The sequence below is a fragment of the Leptodactylus fuscus genome, chromosome 8 (assembly GCF_031893055.1).
Source record: "Leptodactylus fuscus isolate aLepFus1 chromosome 8, aLepFus1.hap2, whole genome shotgun sequence".
In the NCBI taxonomy this organism is placed as follows: domain Eukaryota; kingdom Metazoa; phylum Chordata; class Amphibia; order Anura; family Leptodactylidae; genus Leptodactylus; species Leptodactylus fuscus.
In genome coordinates, this window is record NC_134272.1 from 3,290,884 (window position 1) to 3,311,999 (window position 21,116).

The 21,116-nt window shown below is 49.9% G+C and overlaps 1 protein-coding gene across 1 annotated transcript; it reads left to right on the forward strand.

The window, feature by feature from the left end:
- Positions 1-631: 631 nt before the first annotated feature.
- EIF2AK1 (eukaryotic translation initiation factor 2 alpha kinase 1) lies at positions 632-20,891 on the forward strand. Its single transcript, XM_075285550.1, has 15 exons — positions 632-827; positions 3,601-3,756; positions 10,821-10,957; positions 11,041-11,078; positions 11,163-11,262; positions 11,418-11,498; positions 14,601-14,700; positions 15,010-15,067; positions 16,070-16,424; positions 17,047-17,155; positions 17,396-17,502; positions 18,455-18,572; positions 19,251-19,330; positions 19,432-19,665; positions 20,766-20,891. The coding sequence occupies exons 1-15, from the start codon at positions 743-745 to the stop codon at positions 20,874-20,876; spliced, it is 1,869 nt and encodes a 622-aa protein (XP_075141651.1). The 5' UTR covers positions 632-742; the 3' UTR covers positions 20,877-20,891.
- The last annotated feature ends 225 nt before the right edge of the window (positions 20,892-21,116 follow it).

The window sequence follows — 21,116 nt, forward strand, 5'->3', positions numbered from 1 at the left end:
CCTCAGGCCTCCTCACTGTCTTCCTTCTCCTCTCCTCAGGCCTCCTCCTTGTCTTCCTTCTCCTCACCTCAGGCCTCCTCTCCTCTCCTCTCCTCAGGCCTCCTCTCCTCAGGCCTCCTCTCCTCTCCTCAGGTCTCCTCTCCTCTCCTCAGGCCTCCTCACTGTCTTCCTTCTCCTCTCCTCAGGCCTCCTCCTTGTCTTCCTTCTCCTCACCTCAGGTCTCCTCTCCTCAGGCCTCCTCTCCTCAGGCCTCCTCTCCTCTCCTCAGGTCTCCTCTCCTCTCCTCAGGCCTCCTCACTGTCTTCCTTCTCCTCACCGTCTTTGTTTTTTATTCTGTAAATCTTCCTCAGGCAGCTGATCCTCAGAGCATATTGAGCGTCCCGGAAACGCACTGGTCTCCTAGGTGACAGATAACCACGTGATCTGTTTCACCACACTCCGCCATGTTGTGGTTGGCACACGCGAGTTGTCGCGTTTCTAGAAGGCGTTAGATAAGTCGGTGACACGTGTGCCGGTCCGTGGCCTGTGAGCGCGCTAGGTCATATGGAATTATTATATTATTTGTAGTAAATTACTAAGCACCGGGCTACTTCCGGTTAGAGGAGCCCTCACTTCCGGTAGCTGGGCCGCTCTGCGCTGGTGCCGTCTTCTCTATGGTGATCTGTGGAAGTTGCTGGATGACCGGCGCGCGGCACTAATCGCTGTGTGTGACTGCTGCCATGTGCTGCCGCCGGTAGCTCCTATGGCTGAGAGCCGGGCAGTCATGAAGAAGGGCGGCGGGAAGCCTGTGTTTGATTACCCGGAGGAGCCGGAGCTGGAGCTGGATGGTGAGTATGGTGCCTTACTGTATATGGCCATATGTATGCGGCTCCGGGCAGGTACCGTATATAGACGTGACAGCTGTGTGTATGGAGGCTGAGCCCTTATATAGTGTCAGAGCCTGGAGACTGCGGCAGTGAAGTTACAGAGACTTGTATATGACATGTATATAGTGTCAGAGCCTGGAGACCTGTATATGACATGGATATAGTGTCAGAGAGACTTGTATATAGTGTCAGAGCCTGGAGACTTGTATATTACTTGTCTATGACATGGATATAATGGCTGACCATATAATGTGCAGGGTGATGGCGGAGACGCAGCCGTGTAGACAGAGGACAGTCCAGCTGTTGCATTTACCAGGAGCAGATTGGTCGCAGTCCAACTTTCCTGGGTCTTGGACATCCCCTTTAATGAGGACCTGCCACCAAGTACAACATGCCACATGAAATACCTGGTTTTATTACTGCACCCTTCAGAAGATATGTTCTCTTATACCGTATGTGAATTAGCTCTTATTCTCCAAGTGGGTGTGGTTTCTCTGAAGAATTGCAAAGTCACTGCCTACTTGGAGAATAAGAGCTCATTTACATATAACCCTCTGGAGGCCGAGGCTGCTAAACGAGACAATCTAAGAAACATTCAGTCAGTCAGTGAGTTGTGGCTTTAGTATTTTATACTTGGCGACAGGTTAAATTCTTTACAGAACCTCTTCAAGGGATTTTCGGGGATTCTGATACCTGCCCTGAGTAGTGTCCTCAATATCAGATTGTTGGGGTCTGACATACGGTCACCTGATGGAATAAGCCGCGGTCTCATCACTGCTTATCCAGCACAGCGCCGTACACTGTAAAGTGGCCGTGCTTGGTATTACAGGCTAGTCCTATTTGAATGGGACTGAGCTGGACATGACTCCATTGACCTAAGAACAGGATGTGCCGCTCCCAAACAGCTGATCAGCAGGGTGCTGGGTGTCTGAATTCCACCAATCTCATATTGACTTATCCAGTGGCCGGGTCATCACTATCAGAGTCACTTTGTCGTTCCCCTGGCACAGTCTGCGGAGACCAATGGCAGACCCCGCGGGTTTTATTAGACAAAAATAGATGGTTAAACAACAAAAACTCTGAGACTGCGCCGGATAATATAATGCAGGACGTGGGGCCTGTCCATACAGTATGTCTGTGGGTGCTGGCCCTGCTGTGTGAACAGGCCCTGATGAAAGTTTTTTGAGTTATTTTGCTGATTGTCTTCCTATTATAATAAGGTCGGACTTTCTGGATCTTCACATCAGCGCACTAGGCCGGGTCACTGCCAGGTAGATTCTAGCGAATCCCATCCACACCGTGCGGAAAAATATGGACTGCGGATATGCTGCGTTTTCCAAAACCGTTACCTATAGAAATGCTGGCGGTTTCCCTATAGGTGTAATTGAAACAGTCCACAGAGGAAACGTGCGTGAACTGTCTGTGCAAAGTGCTGCGGGAAGAACGCGATGTGTTGCTGCATTGCACTGTGTACAAACACCGCACTTGTATACATAGAGCGGCCATATTGTTGTGTGGGTGGTGACATTTCCCAGCTGATGTAATAAGAAGCAGAGTAATCTGGAGGAACAGCCACGGGCCAGCAGAGGCCTTGACATCTTCATCTTGTGAGCTGTGTATGTGAGCAGCCTCGCCCTGTCTTCTTCCTGCGGCGAGCAGATAAGCGCTATCTATAGGGCATTGCCCGCTGATGGCCGCTGTACTGACCTGCCCCTCGGGCACGTCGCCCCAATCTGGAGAAGAAAACACAAAGTGGCCGGTTCTAGAGATCCCTGAAGGAGCGGGTCAGTCTTACTGCTGTTATTGGTCACCTTATATCAAGCCAGAGCAGTATATAGCGGTAATAATACACATCATCTGTATACTGTAGAGGTGGAGGCAGAATAAATCATGTCAGCTTACAAAGTATTTGTAGAGGGGACGGCTCATGACCGCTTTGGCTGTGACATCTGCCGATAACATTTATTTTACCCGCAGGCATATACAGTAAGATCTCATCTGCTATAGGTTGGCGCTCTTCGCTTTCTCATGTAACATCGACGTGTCCGGACATCAATAAGCAACAACTGCACTGACTAATAATCTCCATGTAGTGCAGCTTAGTACCATTCATTCTGCAGTACCAGATACAACCTCTGCCCTCCAGTGGCGCTGTTTCTAGGCTGGGTGAGCAGACTCTATTGTCTGAGCTGCTGGGGGTCACTATAGGGGTGCGGCTCTTGGTGCAGATTCTTATATTTATGGGAGAATACATTTATTGAACGTGTTAAACTTGTAAATCTGCATTAAATCCGCAGACGTTTTTCCATTGCAGATTTGATGCTGTTGTGAAGGGTCATTGTGGGGAATAATAAAGGGTAACGGTGTTATCTCTGCACTGGATATCACTAATCTATGCCTTATAAGAGTCCTGACCCTCCCCCACAGAATATAATAAACGGGGGATGGGGGGATGTATATTAGTAATAGAGCTTAGCCAGTGCAGGGAATGCACTAGTAAGCTTGATGGGTCCCCAGATAACCCCTCTAAGTGCCCCCTAGGGCTCAGTAACCTAAATAGTCACTCCGTGCGAAATCTGACCAGACAACGTGTTCCTGTCCTCTGCCGGGTCTCGTCCATACTGATGGATTATTGGCTTCCTATAAGATTGCTCTTAGCCTGACATAGATTGTGCACCTCCCTGGTCGCCCCACGTGACTAATATACCCTAATATATTCTGTTTTATCCTACAGAATCCGATTCTCCGTCCGACCTCCAAATGGTCAAAAGCAGATGGCGGCTCCCAAATGTGACCACTGTCCCCAACCAGCTGCTGCTCGTGTCCTTGGTGGAACATCTGTGTTATGTCCATGAACAGCACCCGCACCGCTCCAAGCACCTCTTCAGATGTAAGTGTGACTGACATATCAGGTGTAAGGGACTCTTCTAACCCCTACGGGGGCATCTACAGTTTCAGGTTTTGTATGCGGTATTAGAAGCCAAAACTAGGAGGAGGAGGAATGGGAATACGAATAGTAATAGGAATAATAATAGGAATAGTAATAGGAATGGTAATAGCAATGGGAATAGGAATAGTAATAGGAATAGTAATGGCGCCGTCTTTTATACTTTCTCCCTACTCAGGATCTACAACTAGTTTTGACTGCAAACACTGCATATAAAATAATAAATGAATGAACGCTCTCTATAAGCGCCTGCACACGGTGCCACTGCCCATGGTATTTGCAGACATTTACCCCTCAGTGTCTTCATGTGTGGTCCTTGTTTCGGATAGTAAGTATAGGTGCAGGCCCAGCGATTAGAGGAACCACCCGAATGTACCAACCTCAGGTCACTGGGAAATCTGGACTGGAAAATCCATCCACACACCGAGCGGATTTCCCAGTCCGAACCTAACGGGAGTGGGATTCTCTGCACCATAGTGGTCTGTTATTTGGGGAGTCTCCGCGTCCTCGTCACTCTGCGCTGTATACAGTTTGCTCTGCGCTATATACAGTTTGCTCTGCGCTATATACAGTAACAGGACAGTAAATGTGAGGACCTGGACAGACTGGAACGTCCGGCCGATGTACAGACCAGACCTGATTTTCCAGTGTGTGTATAGGGCCCTAGGCTTAGTCTGTATACACTGTTGTTGTGATCGCAGTTATTGGGCTCATGTTACTTGCAGGACCAAAGTACAAGCCGTGTGCGCTGCCTGAGAAAAACAGCATGTGGCTGCACGTGTGATCAGTGTCAAAGTCCTGTCTCCCTAGATCTCCCTACAGGTTACCTGCTGCGCTTAGTGTTGTAACGCTGAATTTCTCAACACTCGCGCATAAAATCCTACACATAAAATAGCTCACATGTCACTGGCATCCTTCCCGCATTACAGCCACTGTATTACGTGGGGTTACATCAGAGCCATCTGCTGGCCCTGGCACATCACAGACTCGGGCTCTTATATAGAGAAAGACTTTACAACATGACACAAATACTGAATTCTTTATGTGTATTTTTATTCATTTATGTTCAAATCTTGGTTGTGAATGGGTTAAAGGCGACGTGTTCAGTTTTCTGATGTCTGATTTCTGCCATTCCTCTTTTATTCCTCCTGGAAATGTATGATTATGTCTATGTCAACTTTTGCACTGCACTGCCTGCCATGTATTGTACCCCATTAGTTCCCCCGGTCACGGCTGTCTCTCTCCTCGCACTGCCTGCCATGTATTGTACCCCATTAGTTCCCCCGGTCACGGCTGTCTCTCTCCTCGCACTGCCTGCCATGTATTGTACCCCATAACTTCCCCCGGTCACGGCTGTCTCTCTCCTCGCACTGCCTGCCATGTATTGTACCCCATTAGTTCCCCCGGTCACGGCTGTCTCTCTCCTCGCACTGCCTGCCATGTATTGTACCCCATTAGTTCCCCCGGTCACGGCTGTCTCTCTCCTCGCACTGCCTGCCATGTATTGTACCCCATTAGTTCCCCCGGTCACGGCTGTCTCTCTCCTCGCACTGCCTGCCATGTATTGTACCCCATTAGTTCCCCCGGTCACGGCTGTCTCTTTCCTCGCACTGCCTGCCATGTATTGTACCCTATAACTTCCCCCGGTCACGGCTGTCTCTCTCCTCGCACTGCCTGCCATGTATTGTACCCTATAACTTCCCCCGGTCACGGCTGTCTCTCTCCTCGCACTGCCTGCCATGTATTGTACCCCATTAGTTCTCCCGGTCACGGCTGTCTCTCTCCTCGCACTGCCTGCCATGTATTGTACCCCATTAGTTCCCCCGGTCACGGCTGTCTCTCTCCTCGCACTGCCTGCCATGTATTGTACCCCATTAGTTCCCCCGGTCACGGCTGTCTCTCTCCTCGCACTGCCTGCCATGTATTGTACCCCATTAGTTCCCCCGGTCACGGCTGTCTCTCTCCTCGCACTGCCTGCCATGTATTGTACCCCATTAGTTCCCCCGGTCACGGCTGTCTCTCTCCTCGCACTGCCTGCCATGTATTGTACCCCATTAGTTCCCCCGGTCACGGCTGTCTCTCTCCTCGCACTGCCTGCCATGTATTGTACCCCATTAGTTCCCCCGGTCACGGCTGTCTCTCTCCTCGCACTGCCTGCCATGTATTGTACCCCATTAGTTCCCCCGGTCACGGCTGTCTCTCTCCTCGCACTGCCTGCCATGTATTGTACCCCATTAGTTCCCCCGGTCACGGCTGTCTCTCTCCTCGCACTGCCTGCCATGTATTGTACCCCATTAGTTCCCCCGGTCACGGCTGTCTCTCTCCTCGCACTGCCTGCCATGTATTGTACCCCATTAGTTCCCCCGGTCACGGCTGTCTCTTTCCTCGCACTGCCTGCCATGTATTGTACCCTATAACTTCCCCCGGTCACGGCTGTCTCTCTCCTCGCACTGCCTGCCATGTATTGTACCCTATAACTTCCCCCGGTCACGGCTGTCTCTCTCCTCGCACTGCCTGCCATGTATTGTACCCCATTAGTTCTCCCGGTCACGGCTGTCTCTCTCCTCGCACTGCCTGCCATGTATTGTACCCCATTAGTTCCCCCGGTCACGGCTGTCTCTCTCCTCGCACTGCCTGCCATGTATTGTACCCCATTAGTTCCCCCGGTCACGGCTGTCTCTCTCCTCGCACTGCCTGCCATGTATTGTACCCCATTAGTTCCCCCGGTCACGGCTGTCTCTCTCCTCGCACTGCCTGCCATGTATTGTACCCCATTAGTTCCCCCGGTCACGGCTGTCTCTTTCCTCGCACTGCCTGCCATGTATTGTACCCTATAACTTCCCCCGGTCACGGCTGTCTCTCTCCTCGCACTGCCTGCCATGTATTGTACCCTATAACTTCCCCCGGTCACGGCTGTCTCTCTCCTCGCACTGCCTGCCATGTATTGTACCCCATTAGTTCTCCCGGTCACGGCTGTCTCTCTCCTCGCACTGCCTGCCATGTATTGTACCCCATTAGTTCCCCTGGTCACGGCTGTCTCTTTCCTCGCACTGCCTGCCATGTATTGTACCCCATTAGTTCCCCTGGTCACGGCTGTCTCTCTCCTCGCACTGCCTGCCATGTATTGTACCCTATAACTTCCCCGGTCACGGCTGTCTCTTTCCTCGCACTGCCTGCCATGTATTGTACCCCATTAGTTCCCCCGGTCACGGCTGTCTCTCTCCTCGCACTGCCTGCCATGTATTGTACCCCATTAGTTCCCCCGGTCACGGCTGTCTCTCTCCTCGCACTGCCTGCCATGTATTGTACCCCATTAGTTCCCCCGGTCACGGCTGTCTCTTTCCTCGCACTGCCTGCCATGTATTGTACCCCATTAGTTCCCCCGGTCACGGCTGTCTCTCTCCTCGCACTGCCTGCCATGTATTGTACCCTATAACTTCCCCCGGTCACGGCTGTCTCTCTCCTCGCACTGCCTGCCATGTATTGTACCCTATAACTTCCCCCGGTCACGGCTGTCTCTCTCCTCGCACTGCCTGCCATGTATTGTACCCCATTAGTTCTCCCGGTCACGGCTGTCTCTCTCCTCGCACTGCCTGCCATGTATTGTACCCCATTAGTTCCCCTGGTCACGGCTGTCTCTTTCCTCGCACTGCCTGCCATGTATTGTACCCCATTAGTTCCCCTGGTCACGGCTGTCTCTCTCCTCGCACTGCCTGCCATGTATTGTACCCTATAACTTCCCCCGGTCACGGCTGTCTCTCTCCTCGCACTGCCTGCCATGTATTGTACCCCATTAGTTCTCCCGGTCACGGCTGTCTCTCTCCTCGCACTGCCTGCCATGTATTGTACCCTATAACTTCCCCCGGTCACGGCTGTCTCTCTCCTCGCACTGCCTGCCATGTATTGTACCCCATTAGTTCTCCCGGTCACGGCTGTCTCTCTCCTCGCACTGCCTGCCATGTATTGTACCCCATTAGTTCCCCTGGTCACGGCTGTCTCTCTCCTCGCACTGCCTGCCATGTATTGTACCCTATAACTTCCCCGGTCACGGCTGTCTCTTTCCTCGCACTGCCTGCCATGTATTGTACCCCATTAGTTCCCCCGGTCACGGCTGTCTCTCTCCTCGCACTGCCTGCCATGTATTGTACCCCATTAGTTCCCCCGGTCACGGCTGTCTCTTTCCTCGCACTGCCTGCCATGTATTGTACCCCATTAGTTCCCTCGGTCACGGCTGTCTCTTTCCTCGCACTGCCTGCCATGTATTGTACCCCATTAGTTCCCCCGGTCACGGCTGTCTCTCTCCTCGCACTGCCTGCCATGTATTGTACCCCATTAGTTCCCCCGGTCACGGCTGTCTCTCTCCTCGCACTGCCTGCCATGTATTGTACCCCATTAGTTCCCCCGGTCACGGCTGTCTCTCTCCTCGCACTGCCTGCCATGTATTGTACCCCATTAGTTCCCCCGGTCACGGCTGTCTCTCTCCTCGCACTGCCTGCCATGTATTGTACCCCATTAGTTCCCCCGGTCACGGCTGTCTCTCTCCTCGCACTGTCTGCCATGTATTGTACCCCATTAGTTCCCCCGGTCACGGCTGTCTCTCTCCTCGCACTGCCTGCCATGTATTGTACCCCATTAGTTCCCCTGGTCACGGCTGTCTCTTTCCTCGCACTGCCTGCCATGTATTGTACCCCATTAGTTCCCCCAGTCACGGCTGTCTCTCTCCTCGCACTGCCTGCCATGTATTGTACCCCATTAGTTCCCCTGGTCACGGCTGTCTCTCTCCTCGCACTGCCTGCCATGTATTGTACCCCATTAGTTCCCTCGGTCACGGCTGTCTCTCTCCTCGCACTGTCTGCCATGTATTGTACCCCATAACTTCCCCCGGTCACGGCTGTCTCTTTCCTCGCACTGCCTGCCATGTATTGTACCCCATTAGTTCCCCCGGTCACGGCTGTCTCTCTCCTCGCACTGCCTGCCATGTATTGTACCCCATAACTTCCCCCGGTCACGGCTGTCTCTCTCCTCGCACTGCCTGCCATGTATTGTACCCCATTAGTTCCCCCGGTCACGGCTGTCTCTCTCCTCGCACTGCCTGCCATGTATTGTACCCCATTAGTTCCCCCGGTCACGGCTGTCTCTTTCCTCGCACTGCCTGCCATGTATTGTACCCCATTAGTTCCCCCGGTCACGGCTGTCTCTCTCCTCGCACTGCCTGCCATGTATTGTACCCTATAACTTCTCCCGGTCACGGCTGTCTCTCTCCTCGCACTGCCTGCCATGTATTGTACCCCATTAGTTCCCCCGGTCACGGCTGTCTCTCCTCGCACTGCCTGCCATGTATTGTACCCCATTAGTTCCCCCGGTCACGGCTGTCTCTCTCCTCGCACTGCCTGCCATGTATTGTACCCCATTAGTTCCCCCGGTCACGGCTGTCTCTCTCCTCGCACTGCCTGTCATGTATTGTACCCCATTAGTTCCCCCGGTCACGGCTGTCTCTCTCCTCGCACTGCCTGCCATGTATTGTACCCCATTAGTTCCCCCGGTCACGGCTGTCTCTCTCCTCGCACTGCCTGCCATGTATTGTACCCTATAACTTCTCCCGGTCACGGCTGTCTCTCTCCTCGCACTGCCTGCCATGTATTGTACCCCATTAGTTCCCTCGGTCACGGCTGTCTCTCTCCTCGCACTGCCTGCCATGTATTGTACCCCATTAGTTCCCCCGGTCACGGCTGTCTCTCTCCTCGCACTGTCTGCCATGTATTGTACCCCATTAGTTCCCCCGGTCACGGCTGTCTCTCTCCTCGCACTGCCTGCCATGTATTGTACCCCATTAGTTCCCCCGGTCACGGCTGTCTCTCTCCTCGCACTGCCTGCCATGTATTGTACCCTATAACTTCTCCCGGTCACGGCTGTCTCTCTCCTCGCACTGCCTGCCATGTATTGTACCCCATTAGTTCCCCCGGTCACGGCTGTCTCTCTCCTCGCACTGCCTGCCATGTATTGTACCCCATTAGTTCCCCCGGTCACGGCTGTCTCTTTCCTCGCACTGTCTGCCATGTATTGTACCCCATTAGTTCCCCCGGTCACGGCTGTCTCTCTCCTCGCACTGCCTGCCATGTATTGTACCCCATTAGTTCCCCCGGTCACGGCTGTCTCTCTCCTCGCACTGCCTGCCATGTATTGTACCCCATTAGTTCCCCCGGTCACGGCTGTCTCTCTCCTCGCACTGCCTGCCATGTATTGTACCCCATAACTTCCCCCGGTCACGGCTGTCTCTTTCCTCGCACTGCCTGCCATGTATTGTACCCCATTAGTTCCCCCGGTCACGGCTGTCTCTCTCCTCGCACTGCCTGCCATGTATTGTACCCCATTAGTTCCCCCGGTCACGGCTGTCTCTCTCCTCGCACTGCCTGCCATGTATTGTACCCCATTAGTTCCCCCGGTCACGGCTGTCTCTCTCCTCGCACTGCCTGCCATGTATTGTACCCCATTAGTTCCCCCGGTCACGGCTGTCTCTCTCCTCGCACTGCCTGCCATGTATTGTACCCCATTAGTTCTCCCGGTCACGGCTGTCTCTCTCCTCGCACTGCCTGCCATGTATTGTACCCCATTAGTTCCCCCGGTCACGGCTGTCTCTCTCCTCGCACTGCCTGCCATGTATTGTACCCCATTAGTTCTCCCGGTCACGGCTGTCTCTCTCCTCGCACTGCCTGCCATGTATTGTACCCCATTAGTTCCCCCGGTCACGGCTGTCTCTCTCCTCGCACTGCCTGCCATGTATTGTACCCCATTAGTTCCCTCGGTCACGGCTGTCTCTCTCCTCGCACTGCCTGCCATGTATTGTACCCCATTAGTTCCCCCGGTCACGGCTGTCTCTCTCCTCGCACTGCCTGCCATGTATTGTACCCCATTAGTTCCCCCGGTCACGGCTGTCTCTTTCCTCGCACTGCCTGCCATGTATTGTACCCCATTAGTTCCCCCGGTCACGGCTGTCTCTTTCCTCGCAGTGCTCTGCCAGACCTTCACCAGGATGGGCCTTCTGACACCATTTGCCTTTAGTGATGAGTTCAGCTCGGTCAGACTGCAGCACAGCACCGCCATCACCGAACTGCTGAAGGCCGCCAAGCGACACTTGTACAAGGAGGTATGATGTCATGGCGGCTGAGCGTAGTAGTTACAGATCCGCGTGGTCTGACTATTGTATAACTCCTGCTTTGTGTCTTACAGGAGATAACCAATGGTGATATAAGCTTCCATGTGAACAGGTTAGTGCGAGCACTGCTGTATACTATATATATTATAGGTCAGGCTCTATAGGTGTCTTAATATTGCAAATCTCCTCATCTCAGAGCGAAGGACATGCTCGCCGAGGCCCAGACGTCTCGATACCTCAATGAATTTGAAGAAATTGTGCAGCTTGGTAAAGGAGGTTATGGCAAAGTCTACAAGGTAAGTTCAGGATCTGCTGGCACAATTATAGTGAGGTTATTAATAGGGAATAAAGTACAGAATGTATATAGTGATATATAGGGGGCAAAGTCCTTCCTATGTTGTAGACATCACATGGCGTCTGCTATTGTCTTATTTCTTCCTGTATTTTCTAGGTCAGAAACAAATTAGACGGTCAGTTCTACGCTATTAAGAAAATCCTCATTAAGAAAGTGTCCAGGAGAGACTGCAAGAAGGTTTGTGTCCTAAAATGTCCCCCCTGTTATACTCAGGGCTTTCATTCTCTGAAACCTCCATTCACAGCAATGGGAGGAGGACACTGAATTCCCACCATGTGAACGCGTCCTTCGGGCTGGGTGATATAGTGAGCGGCTCGCTCTTATTCCTGTAGACCCCGGGCTTTAGTGAGCGGCTCGCTCTTATTCCTGTAGACCCCGGGCTTTAGTGAGCGGCTCGCTCTTATTCCTGTAGACCCCGGGCTTTTTAGTGAGCAGCTCGCTCTTATTCCTGTAGACCCCGGGCTTTAGTGATCAGCTCGCTCTTATTCCTGTAGACCCCGGGCTTTAGTGAGCGGCTCGCTCTTATTCCTGTAGACCCCGGGCTTTAGTGAGCAGCTCGCTCTTATTCCTGTAGACCCCGGGCTTTAGTGAGCGGCTCGCTCTTATTCCTGTAGACCCCGGGCTTTAGTGAGCGGCTCGCTCTTATTCCTGTAGACCCCGGGCTTTAGTGAGCGGCTCGCTCTTATTCCTGTAGACCCCGGGCTTTAGTGAGCGGCTCGCTCTTATTCCTGTAGACCCCGGGCTTTAGTGATCGGCTCGCTCTTATTCCTGTAGACCCCGGGCTTTAGTGATCAGCTCGCTCTTATTCCTGTAGACCCCGGGCTTTAGTGAGCAGCTCGCTCTTATTCCTGTAGACCCCGGGCTTTAGTGATCAGCTCGCTCTTATTCCTGTAGACCCCGGGCTTTAGTGAGCAGCTCGCTCTTATTCCTGTAGACCCCGGGCTTTAGTGAGCAGCTCGCTCTTATTCCTGTAGACCCCGGGCTTTAGTGATCAGCTCGCTCTTATTCCTGTAGACCCCGGGCTTTAGTGATCAGCTCGCTCTTATTCCTGTAGACCCCGGGCTTTAGTGAGCAGCTCGCTCTTATTCCTGTAGACCCCGGGCTTTAGTGAGCAGCTCGCTCTTATTCCTGTAGACCCCGGGCTTTAGTGAGCAGCTCGCTCTTATTCCTGTAGACCCCGGGCTTTAGTGATCAGCTCGCTCTTATTCCTGTAGACCCCGGGCTTTAGTGATCAGCTCGCTCTTATTCCTGTAGACCCCGGGCTTTAGTGAGCAGCTCGCTCTTATTCCTGTAGACCCCGGGCTTTAGTGAGCAGCTCGCTCTTATTCCTGTAGACCCCGGGCTTTAGTGAGCAGCTCGCTCTTATTCCTGTAGACCCCGGGCTTTAGTGAGCAGCTCGCTCTTATTCCTGTAGACCCCGGGCTTTAGTGAGCAGCTCGCTCTTATTCCTGTAGACCCCGGGCTTTAGTGAGCAGCTCGCTCTTATTCCTGTAGACCCCGGGCTTTAGTGAGCAGCTCGCTCTTATTCCTGTAGACCCCGGGCTTTAGTGAGCAGCTCGCTCTTATTCCTGTAGACCCCGGGCTTTAGTGAGCAGCTCGCTCTTATTCCTGTAGACCCCGGGCTTTAGTGAGCAGCTCGCTCTTATTCCTGTAGACCCCGGGCTTTAGTGAGCAGCTCGCTCTTATTCCTGTAGACCCCGGGCTTTAGTGAGCAGCTCGCTCTTATTCCTGTAGACCCCGGGCTTTAGTGAGCAGCTCGCTCTTATTCCTGTAGACCCCGGGCTTTAGTGAGCAGCTCGCTCTTATTCCTGTAGACCCCGGGCTTTAGTGAGCAGCTCGCTCTTATTCCTGTAGACCCCGGGCTTTAGTGAGCAGCTCGCTCTTATTCCTGTAGACCCCGGGCTTTAGTGATCAGCTCGCTCTTATTCCTGTAGACCCCGGGCTTTAGTGAGCAGCTCGCTCTTATTCCTGTAGACCCCGGGCTTTAGTGAGCAGCTCGCTCTTATTCCTGTAGACCCCGGGCTTTAGTGATCAGCTCGCTCTTATTCCTGTAGACCCCGGGCTTTAGTGATCAGCTCGCTCTTATTCCTGTAGACCCCGGGCTTTAGTGATCAGCTCGCTCTTATTCCTGTAGACCCCGGGCTTTAGTGAGCAGCTCGCTCTTATTCCTGTAGACCCCGGGCTTTAGTGAGCAGCTCGCTCTTATTCCTGTAGACCCCGGGCTTTAGTGAGCAGCTCGCTCTTATTCCTGTAGACCCCGGGCTTTAGTGAGCAGCTCGCTCTTATTCCTGTAGACCCCGGGCTTTAGTGAGCAGCTCGCTCTTATTCCTGTAGACCCCGGGCTTTAGTGAGCAGCTCGCTCTTATTCCTGTAGACCCCGGGCTTTTACATCCTCAGCACTTGCTTTAACACAACAGTGGAACAGATAGAATAATCTTATTTATATTGCACCGACATATTTCACAGCACTTGACAATTCAAGGAATGGTGATGGATTTCCATAGAGCGACTGAACAGAATTTTTTAAAATATTTAAGAGTTTCTAAAATTCTTAGACTTTGATGGTCTATCCTTAGGTTAGGTCATAATATCAGATTGGTTGGGATCCAACATCTGGCACCCTCCCGATCAGCTGCTCCAGCCCTTGTCCAGGGACAGAAATGAATGTAACAAGGGGCAAAACGGTGGATCAGTGGTTAGCACTGTAGCCTTGCAGCGCCGGAGTCCTGGGTTCGAATCCCGCCAGGAACAACATCTGCAAGGAGTTTGTATGTTCTTCCCGTGTTTGTGTGGATTTCTTCCCATTCTACAAAGACATACTGATAGGAAAATAAATGTACATTGTGAGCTCTATATCATATATCCGTATACTGGGATCACAATCTACATAAAATAAGAGAAATGAATGTAATGGAGGTGTATGTGTGACCGGTCACTTCATTCATTTGGGAGGGCCCTCCATTCTTGTGATTGGTGGTGGTCCCGGTGGTCAGACCCTTACGTGTCGGCAATTTAGCCCCCATCCTATCCACAGTGTCTGATAACTAGGGGACCCGAAATCTCTCATAAGGGAGCAGCGAGTCAGTACACTTGTATGGCCAGCGCTCGGTTCACTCGTCCCGGCAGTCCCATAGCAGTGAATGGAGGCGTCCTGTCCGCCGTCGTCCTGATCACATTCTAAGCGCAATCTCCTCTTATTCCTGAATGCTTTCTGTCCATCCAATATACTTCTTGTACGGTGATTTTCTGTAAGTTGTGCTTTGACCCTTTCATTTTCAGGTCCTTCGTGAAGTTAAGGTGTTGGCGGGGTTACATCATCCGAATATTGTTGGTTACAACACCGCTTGGATGGAACATGTGCAGCCTCCACACTCTAAATGTAAGTGACCCTCACAGAGTAACGTCCTAATATCACAAGGGTGGCCACAAAATCTGCAGCAGGTTGGAGCCGGATCCTTATGTCACTGTTCTGCCGCCATATCTCTCCGATTCAGGGAACAATCTGGTGCTGATTTTGAGGCAGAATCAAACCATCTTAAAGGGATTGTATCACAAATATATTCATTTATTCTCTTTTATATTTGACAAATTGTAACAATTTCTCAATTGGAATCATGGTAAAATTCTGTGGGGCTCGATATGTCGCTGTTACATATTCTAAATGATCTTCTTTGTGCTATACATTTAGGTAAAGCGATTCCCTCCCTCCAAGCCATTAAAGGTTCAACCAATCACAAGTCTGCGGAGTAAGTATGGCCGCACATGACCGGCTCCTTACCTTATGTGTTACCTTTGACATTGCCATCTATAAAGACGTCTCATATTAGAGGTAACCTTTGCTTAAAGCCATCTCGTCCGTGACCTGCTGCTGTCTTGTATGGGCCAGTTTGGATTCTTTACAATTTCTCCATCTTCTGACTGTGTCCCCCATGTCTAGTACTGCGAATTGGTGACCCCTGATCTGATATTGATGACACAAGGGACACGTTTTATGTAAATCCCACCCTAACATGGGCATTGTTCGTGTTCTGGGGTGGGTTATTATTTTGGATTTTTTCCTTTTGAAGTGTGAGCAATGTTAGGATGGTGAAGGGAGTCGTGTTTGGGCCTAAGAATGAGAGGGGATCCATAGTAGGAGTGAGAGAGGGAATAATACTGAGGACCAAGGATTAAAGGGAGACTGGGAATGAGATGAGGACCATGAATTAAAGGGATACCTGGCTAAGGACCAGGAATTGAAAGGGAGCCGTTGTGATGTCTAGAGGGGCGAGAGGAACAATCCTGCTGGAGACCAAGAATGAAGGAGTCCTAGCAAATTAGGAGATGTTTAGGGTACCAGGAGAGAGAGTTGGAGCTCCCTCTGGTTATGTGTGAGGGTTGGAGTGACTATACCAGTACCATGTCCCAGTCTAGGCCGGTGCTATGTAATGTGCTGCCGAGTATAAAATACATCATTTCTGTCTTCTTTATTTGGAGACTTCAGCCGCTGCACCTACGGGATGACTCCATTACACGCTCTAACCTGCATCCCTATAAAAGGACTTTTTTTTTGTGCAAATTTGGTTTTCACTTTATTATTAAACAAAAGCACCCCAATATCTGAATGGGGGTAAATGTGGTCCAGACATGAGACAATCTCTGCAGTTCCCTAATAGAGATAAACTTCTTGCAGTTGCTCCCTTCGTGGCTCCCTGTTTGCCTTTTGGCTGATTTGCATCTTATTGGTCCAATTCTTTTCCTCCTTACAGGAATGACAAGGGCCTACAAAGTGTAGGGAGCAGCGAGGAGGGATCGATTGTGTTTGCTGACTCGGCAGATGGAAGCCAGTCATTGAACTCGGCCTCACAGAGTGTGAACATGGCTTCAGTGGATAAGAACAAGCGTTACGCCGAAAGCAAAGTCAAGAACTTCAGCATGTCCGACATTAACCCCTGTGTAAAGAGAGACTCCAACGCCAATGTACGATCCTGCTCCACGTCCCCGGAGCTGTGCCCGAGGGACCGGTGTCCATTCAATTCTGAAGATGACCTGGATGATGGGAGCGATTCTTCATGTGATGACGAATGTCCCCAGAAAGAACTCTGCTTACACAGCCACTTTGAGGTGCGCGGTCACACGTAGTGTAATGTACATTATATGACGCCATACTCTTATCATTAGTAGTGAGGCTGCCGGTATATTACCAGTGCAGGATTTATTCTACATATACAGGAGCCATTGCTAAAAACTAGTCCAAAGACTCAGCGTGGCCCAGGGCAAGGAGATTTTACCTGCAGTGTAGAAAGCAAGACCTAAATGTGCAGAGTCTTATCCTCATCATCGCTGGTTAGGAGGAGATATCCATAAAATTCTTCTTCAGGACTATAATATTTATGATCAGTCCTTAAAGGGGTTGTCTGGGAATTGTACAGAGGAGCCCGGGGCAGGTCTGACATGGGAAACAATACACAAACCTCTCGCCTCTACTCGCCTTTTCTGGGCTTTGGCGTCCCATGGGACACAGGGCTGATGGGGATGGACTGGGGTGCCGGTGACAGGGGAGGGTGTCTATGTTTTTTGGTTAATGTTCCGCCTGCCCCAGTCTCCTACAGAGTTTGTCCAATTCCTGGACAATCCCTTTAAGCTGGGCCGTTAATATCAGATTGGTAGAGGTCGGACATCCAGATCAGAGATGGCGTCTGATCCATTCGGCACAAGGTGACGTAAAGGTTATTTGTTTCCGCAGATTCAGTATCACTTGATGTTGCACATACAGATGAATCTCTGTGAAAGGTCTTTGTGGGACTGGATTGAGGAGAGAAATGAATGTTACAGGAACGGGAGAGACACTGCGAGTAAGTGTTATGTGAATGCGGCGCTATCTGTCCATGGTTCATACCTGGAGGTACAACCTGTTATGCCCCAAGTGTGAGTGAGAGCCAATATTCTGCCACCTATATATGAGGGTCATTATACTACATGTGGGGGCACTGAGGGGACCATCATACGTGACGACAGAGGCTCCAAACCAATTCCTTATCTGTAACCTTATAGTAATTGCTTTTTCTTACTATTTATAACCCGTCTGTCCTCAGGTTGCTTTGACTTTGTGGATGTCCGGAGCGCTCTGAGCATTTTCTGTCAGCTTTTGCAAGGCGTTCGCTACATCCATTCCATGGGAGTTCTCCATCGAGATCTGAAGGTATAATAGAATAGTCGTATTACATCATCGTTTCTACATTTGCTCATCCAGGTCAGACTTAGGTTTAATCTATAGTATCAAATGCTGCACAAAGGTTTGGTAAATTTGCCCCTCTGTACGTCTACAACTTCTGTCCTGAGATGTTACTTCACTTTCTACACAACCCCCTGCCGGTGCAATAATCTTTGGGAATTGTTAAAAAGTTGCATTTGGTGAATCTCTGTCCTATGTCGGCTCCCTGGGCTCACCATGTACATTTTTCTATTCGATTTCCAAAATTGCATTGAGCAGGGTAACATTGTGCCACAAAATGTGCAACATTTTACAATGAACCTCTGAAAGGGGGACATTTCTTGTTCCGTCTATGCTAGAAAGCTGGTATAGGGATGATATTGAGGTGCACGTGTGGTGCAGGGACCTTTCATGTGCCTCACGCTCTGATCCGCTGCTTGACCGTCACATTTTGTGTATATGTTTTGCAACAATCGATTTGGTGACGTCTCAGCCCAGCTGATTTACTACAACAAAAAACAGGAGCCACAGATACAACTATTATCTCTGATCTCACTGTCACTTACCTTGCAGTAATTCCACAAACAGCCCACGCTCTGTATGTTAAAGGGGTTCTCTGCACACTTACTTCCTCCTGGGTTTTAGGTGCCATTATATAGAGGTCATAGGGCACATGATCAAAACCAGCACTCAGGGTGGGAACCAGCCCAGAACTCCTAGGTACGGCGTCTAAAAGCCAAAGGAAGAAGTAAGTGTACACAGAATCCCTGAGTGAAAATCTAGGGATCCAATGTACAGGATCCTTAGGATAGACCGTAAATATCTGACTAGTCGGAGCCTCCAATTGAAGTCCAGGGGCGCTGATCTGCAGTATCGGCACCTGGCCGCTTTATAATTTTACACCTTCACAAATTGACAAAAGTTTCTATGTTTTGTACAGCCAAGAAATATCTTCTTACAAGGACCAGATCTTCACGTCCGTATTGGTGATTTTGGACTTGCGTGTAGAGATATTATACAGCACTCTAGTCCTTGGCTAAAGAAAGATGGGACCAATGGTAAGTGAATGGACTGCCGAAAAAACACTACAAGACAGTATCATGATTGTCACAAGTAATAAAACAGATGTGACTGCTGTAAAGCGTATCCCTGAATGCTGCGAGAGGCTTAGGGTAAATAACTGGATCAGGTGCGCAGTATAGAACGGATCTACAATCTGAAAATAAAACTGATTATAGAAGAATATCAGTGTCTGGTTGTAGTTAGTAAAAGTCTTGCTGACACATTCTCTTTAATGAGCAGCCGTCACCTCTGCTGATCTTCTGACAGGGCTGATATACTAAATACTGATATTGTATTCCTAAAATGAAGTCTGGAGCATCTTCTCTCTGATCTCGGCATTGTCTGCTCCTCTGTTATTCCTCCTGGAGTGGAGTCATTACTTGTTTGTCACCAGTCAGCTCTTGGAGACTTTACCCACTGACCAGAAGAATGACAAGGCCAAGGTTTCAGTGTATTAATGTATTTCCAGGAAGAATATAGGAGGAACCAGAGAGCTTTATTAGGAAATAGAAGAATATACTAGAGTCAGGGGAGCGGACAGATCCTCCTCCAATGTGTAGGAACGACAAGGACCCACCGAGCTGCCTGGAAATCCTATACATACCCAATAGTCTTCATGATAACCTGCACCACATACTGTGACCCTATAACTAATAATGTGCGCTCTGCCTCAGATTCCACACACACGTCAGGAGTGGGGACATGTTTGTATGCGGCACAGGAACAGTTAAAGGGATCACATTATGATTTTAAGGTACGGACAAAATCCTACAGAAATTAAAGGTTATTCCCGTGGTATTTACACTATATTTTGGCGTTGCCCCCCTTTAAATCTCTTGTGCTTGTGTTCTGCAGTCTGACATGTACAGCGTCGGCGTCATATTACTGGAACTCTTTCATCCATTTGGGACAGAGATGGAAAGGAACGACGTCCTGACCGGGCTCAGCCGCGCTATCATCCCTCAATTGTTTGATGCTCATTGGCCAGTGCAAAGTAAATACGTGAAGTTATTGACCAGCGACGACTGTTCACTGCGACCGTCTGCTGATCAAATGCTGAAAAGTGATCTGTTCCAGGAGAGGGAGAATGTAAGTATTGTTGGATTTGGGGATCGGTGGCCATTGGCAGTCTAACGTGCTTTATGTGCAGGGGTCTTGGTGGCCACATGGAGAGGAGCGAGCCCGACCTGGATTAGACATTTGCTAGAGAAGGTACCCGGCACAGTCTAAGTATAAAGTGCGGGTCCATTGCAGTTTCCAGTAATCTTAGAATTATGACCGAAAACTTTTAATATGTTCTCGAAAAGTATAAAATGCAATGAAGGATTTATCTAAACTGGTGGGAAAGAAAAATGAGGCAGATGCTCAGGGCAAACCGATCCAGGAGTCATCTGTCCAAGGCCCCTATGAACGTACCAATCTGATTGGTTGGTATAGATCGAGGTAGGGAACCTTCGGCTCCAGCTGCTGTGAAACTACAACTCCCAGCATGCTCCATTCACTTCCATGGGAGCTCTAACAACAACAGAGCAAGTATGCATGCTGGGAGTTGTAGTCTTGCAACAGCTGGAGAGCCGTACGTGCCCTACCCCTGGTATAGATAGGTAAAATCTCAGAAATGTGTTCCTTTTTCGGTTTATAGTTGTTGTTAGATGTGTGTTTGATAATCTGTAGTTTATACTTTGTTATAAAATGCCATACGCGATCTCTCTTTTGAGTGTACATGGCCATCGGTATGAATAGAAACAGGCGTCGTATTTTATGGAAGTAAATCGCAGAGGACAACCCATTGGCCGGTCATAAATAGCGCCGCCATTCCAAGCAACAAACTGCATTTATTAATAGCAGAGGAAACTTTTTATATCTTATCAGAGAGCAAAGCCCCAGACGACACCTGTCTATGGAGAGGGCCGGAGTGATGTCAGACCCATGTAGAGAACTGCAGCGCTTTTCATTACATTCCCTTATTAAATCTATAAGGAGAATGTTTGCATTTCTGCAGAGAATTGTCGTGCTGCGCTTTACATAAATGCAGATTCTTGGCAACATGTCAATCTTAACTGCAGAAACGTGAGCGTATCCCCTATAGACTTAATAAAGGAGAGTGCAGTGCTGCGGTTCACTACATGGGGCCTTAGGATTACATTTTCTTCTTGTAGGTTTCACTTTCTTTTCTCTTCTCTCGGCAGGAGGTTCAGGATCTTCAGCAGAAAGTTCTGTATTTGGAGGAGGAGAATGAAAGACTGAAGAGGAGCCTGGAGAAGTTACAGGGACAGATATCGGGCGGCTTCCAGCTGTAACTAATGTCTAGTCACTAAGCTGTATTGTAAATTAAACCTTATTTATATATACTCAGTGCTCCGGTCATTACTAGGAGATTATATATATATATATATATAGAGATAAGATATAGGTATAAGGTATGCTTAGACTATCCCTGCACATATTTGATATGGGTGGTGTCAAACCCTCAGGCAGGTAAAGGACACAATGGTTTTAGCTTTCACAATCTCTCTGCACGTACATAAGAAGAATTTGTT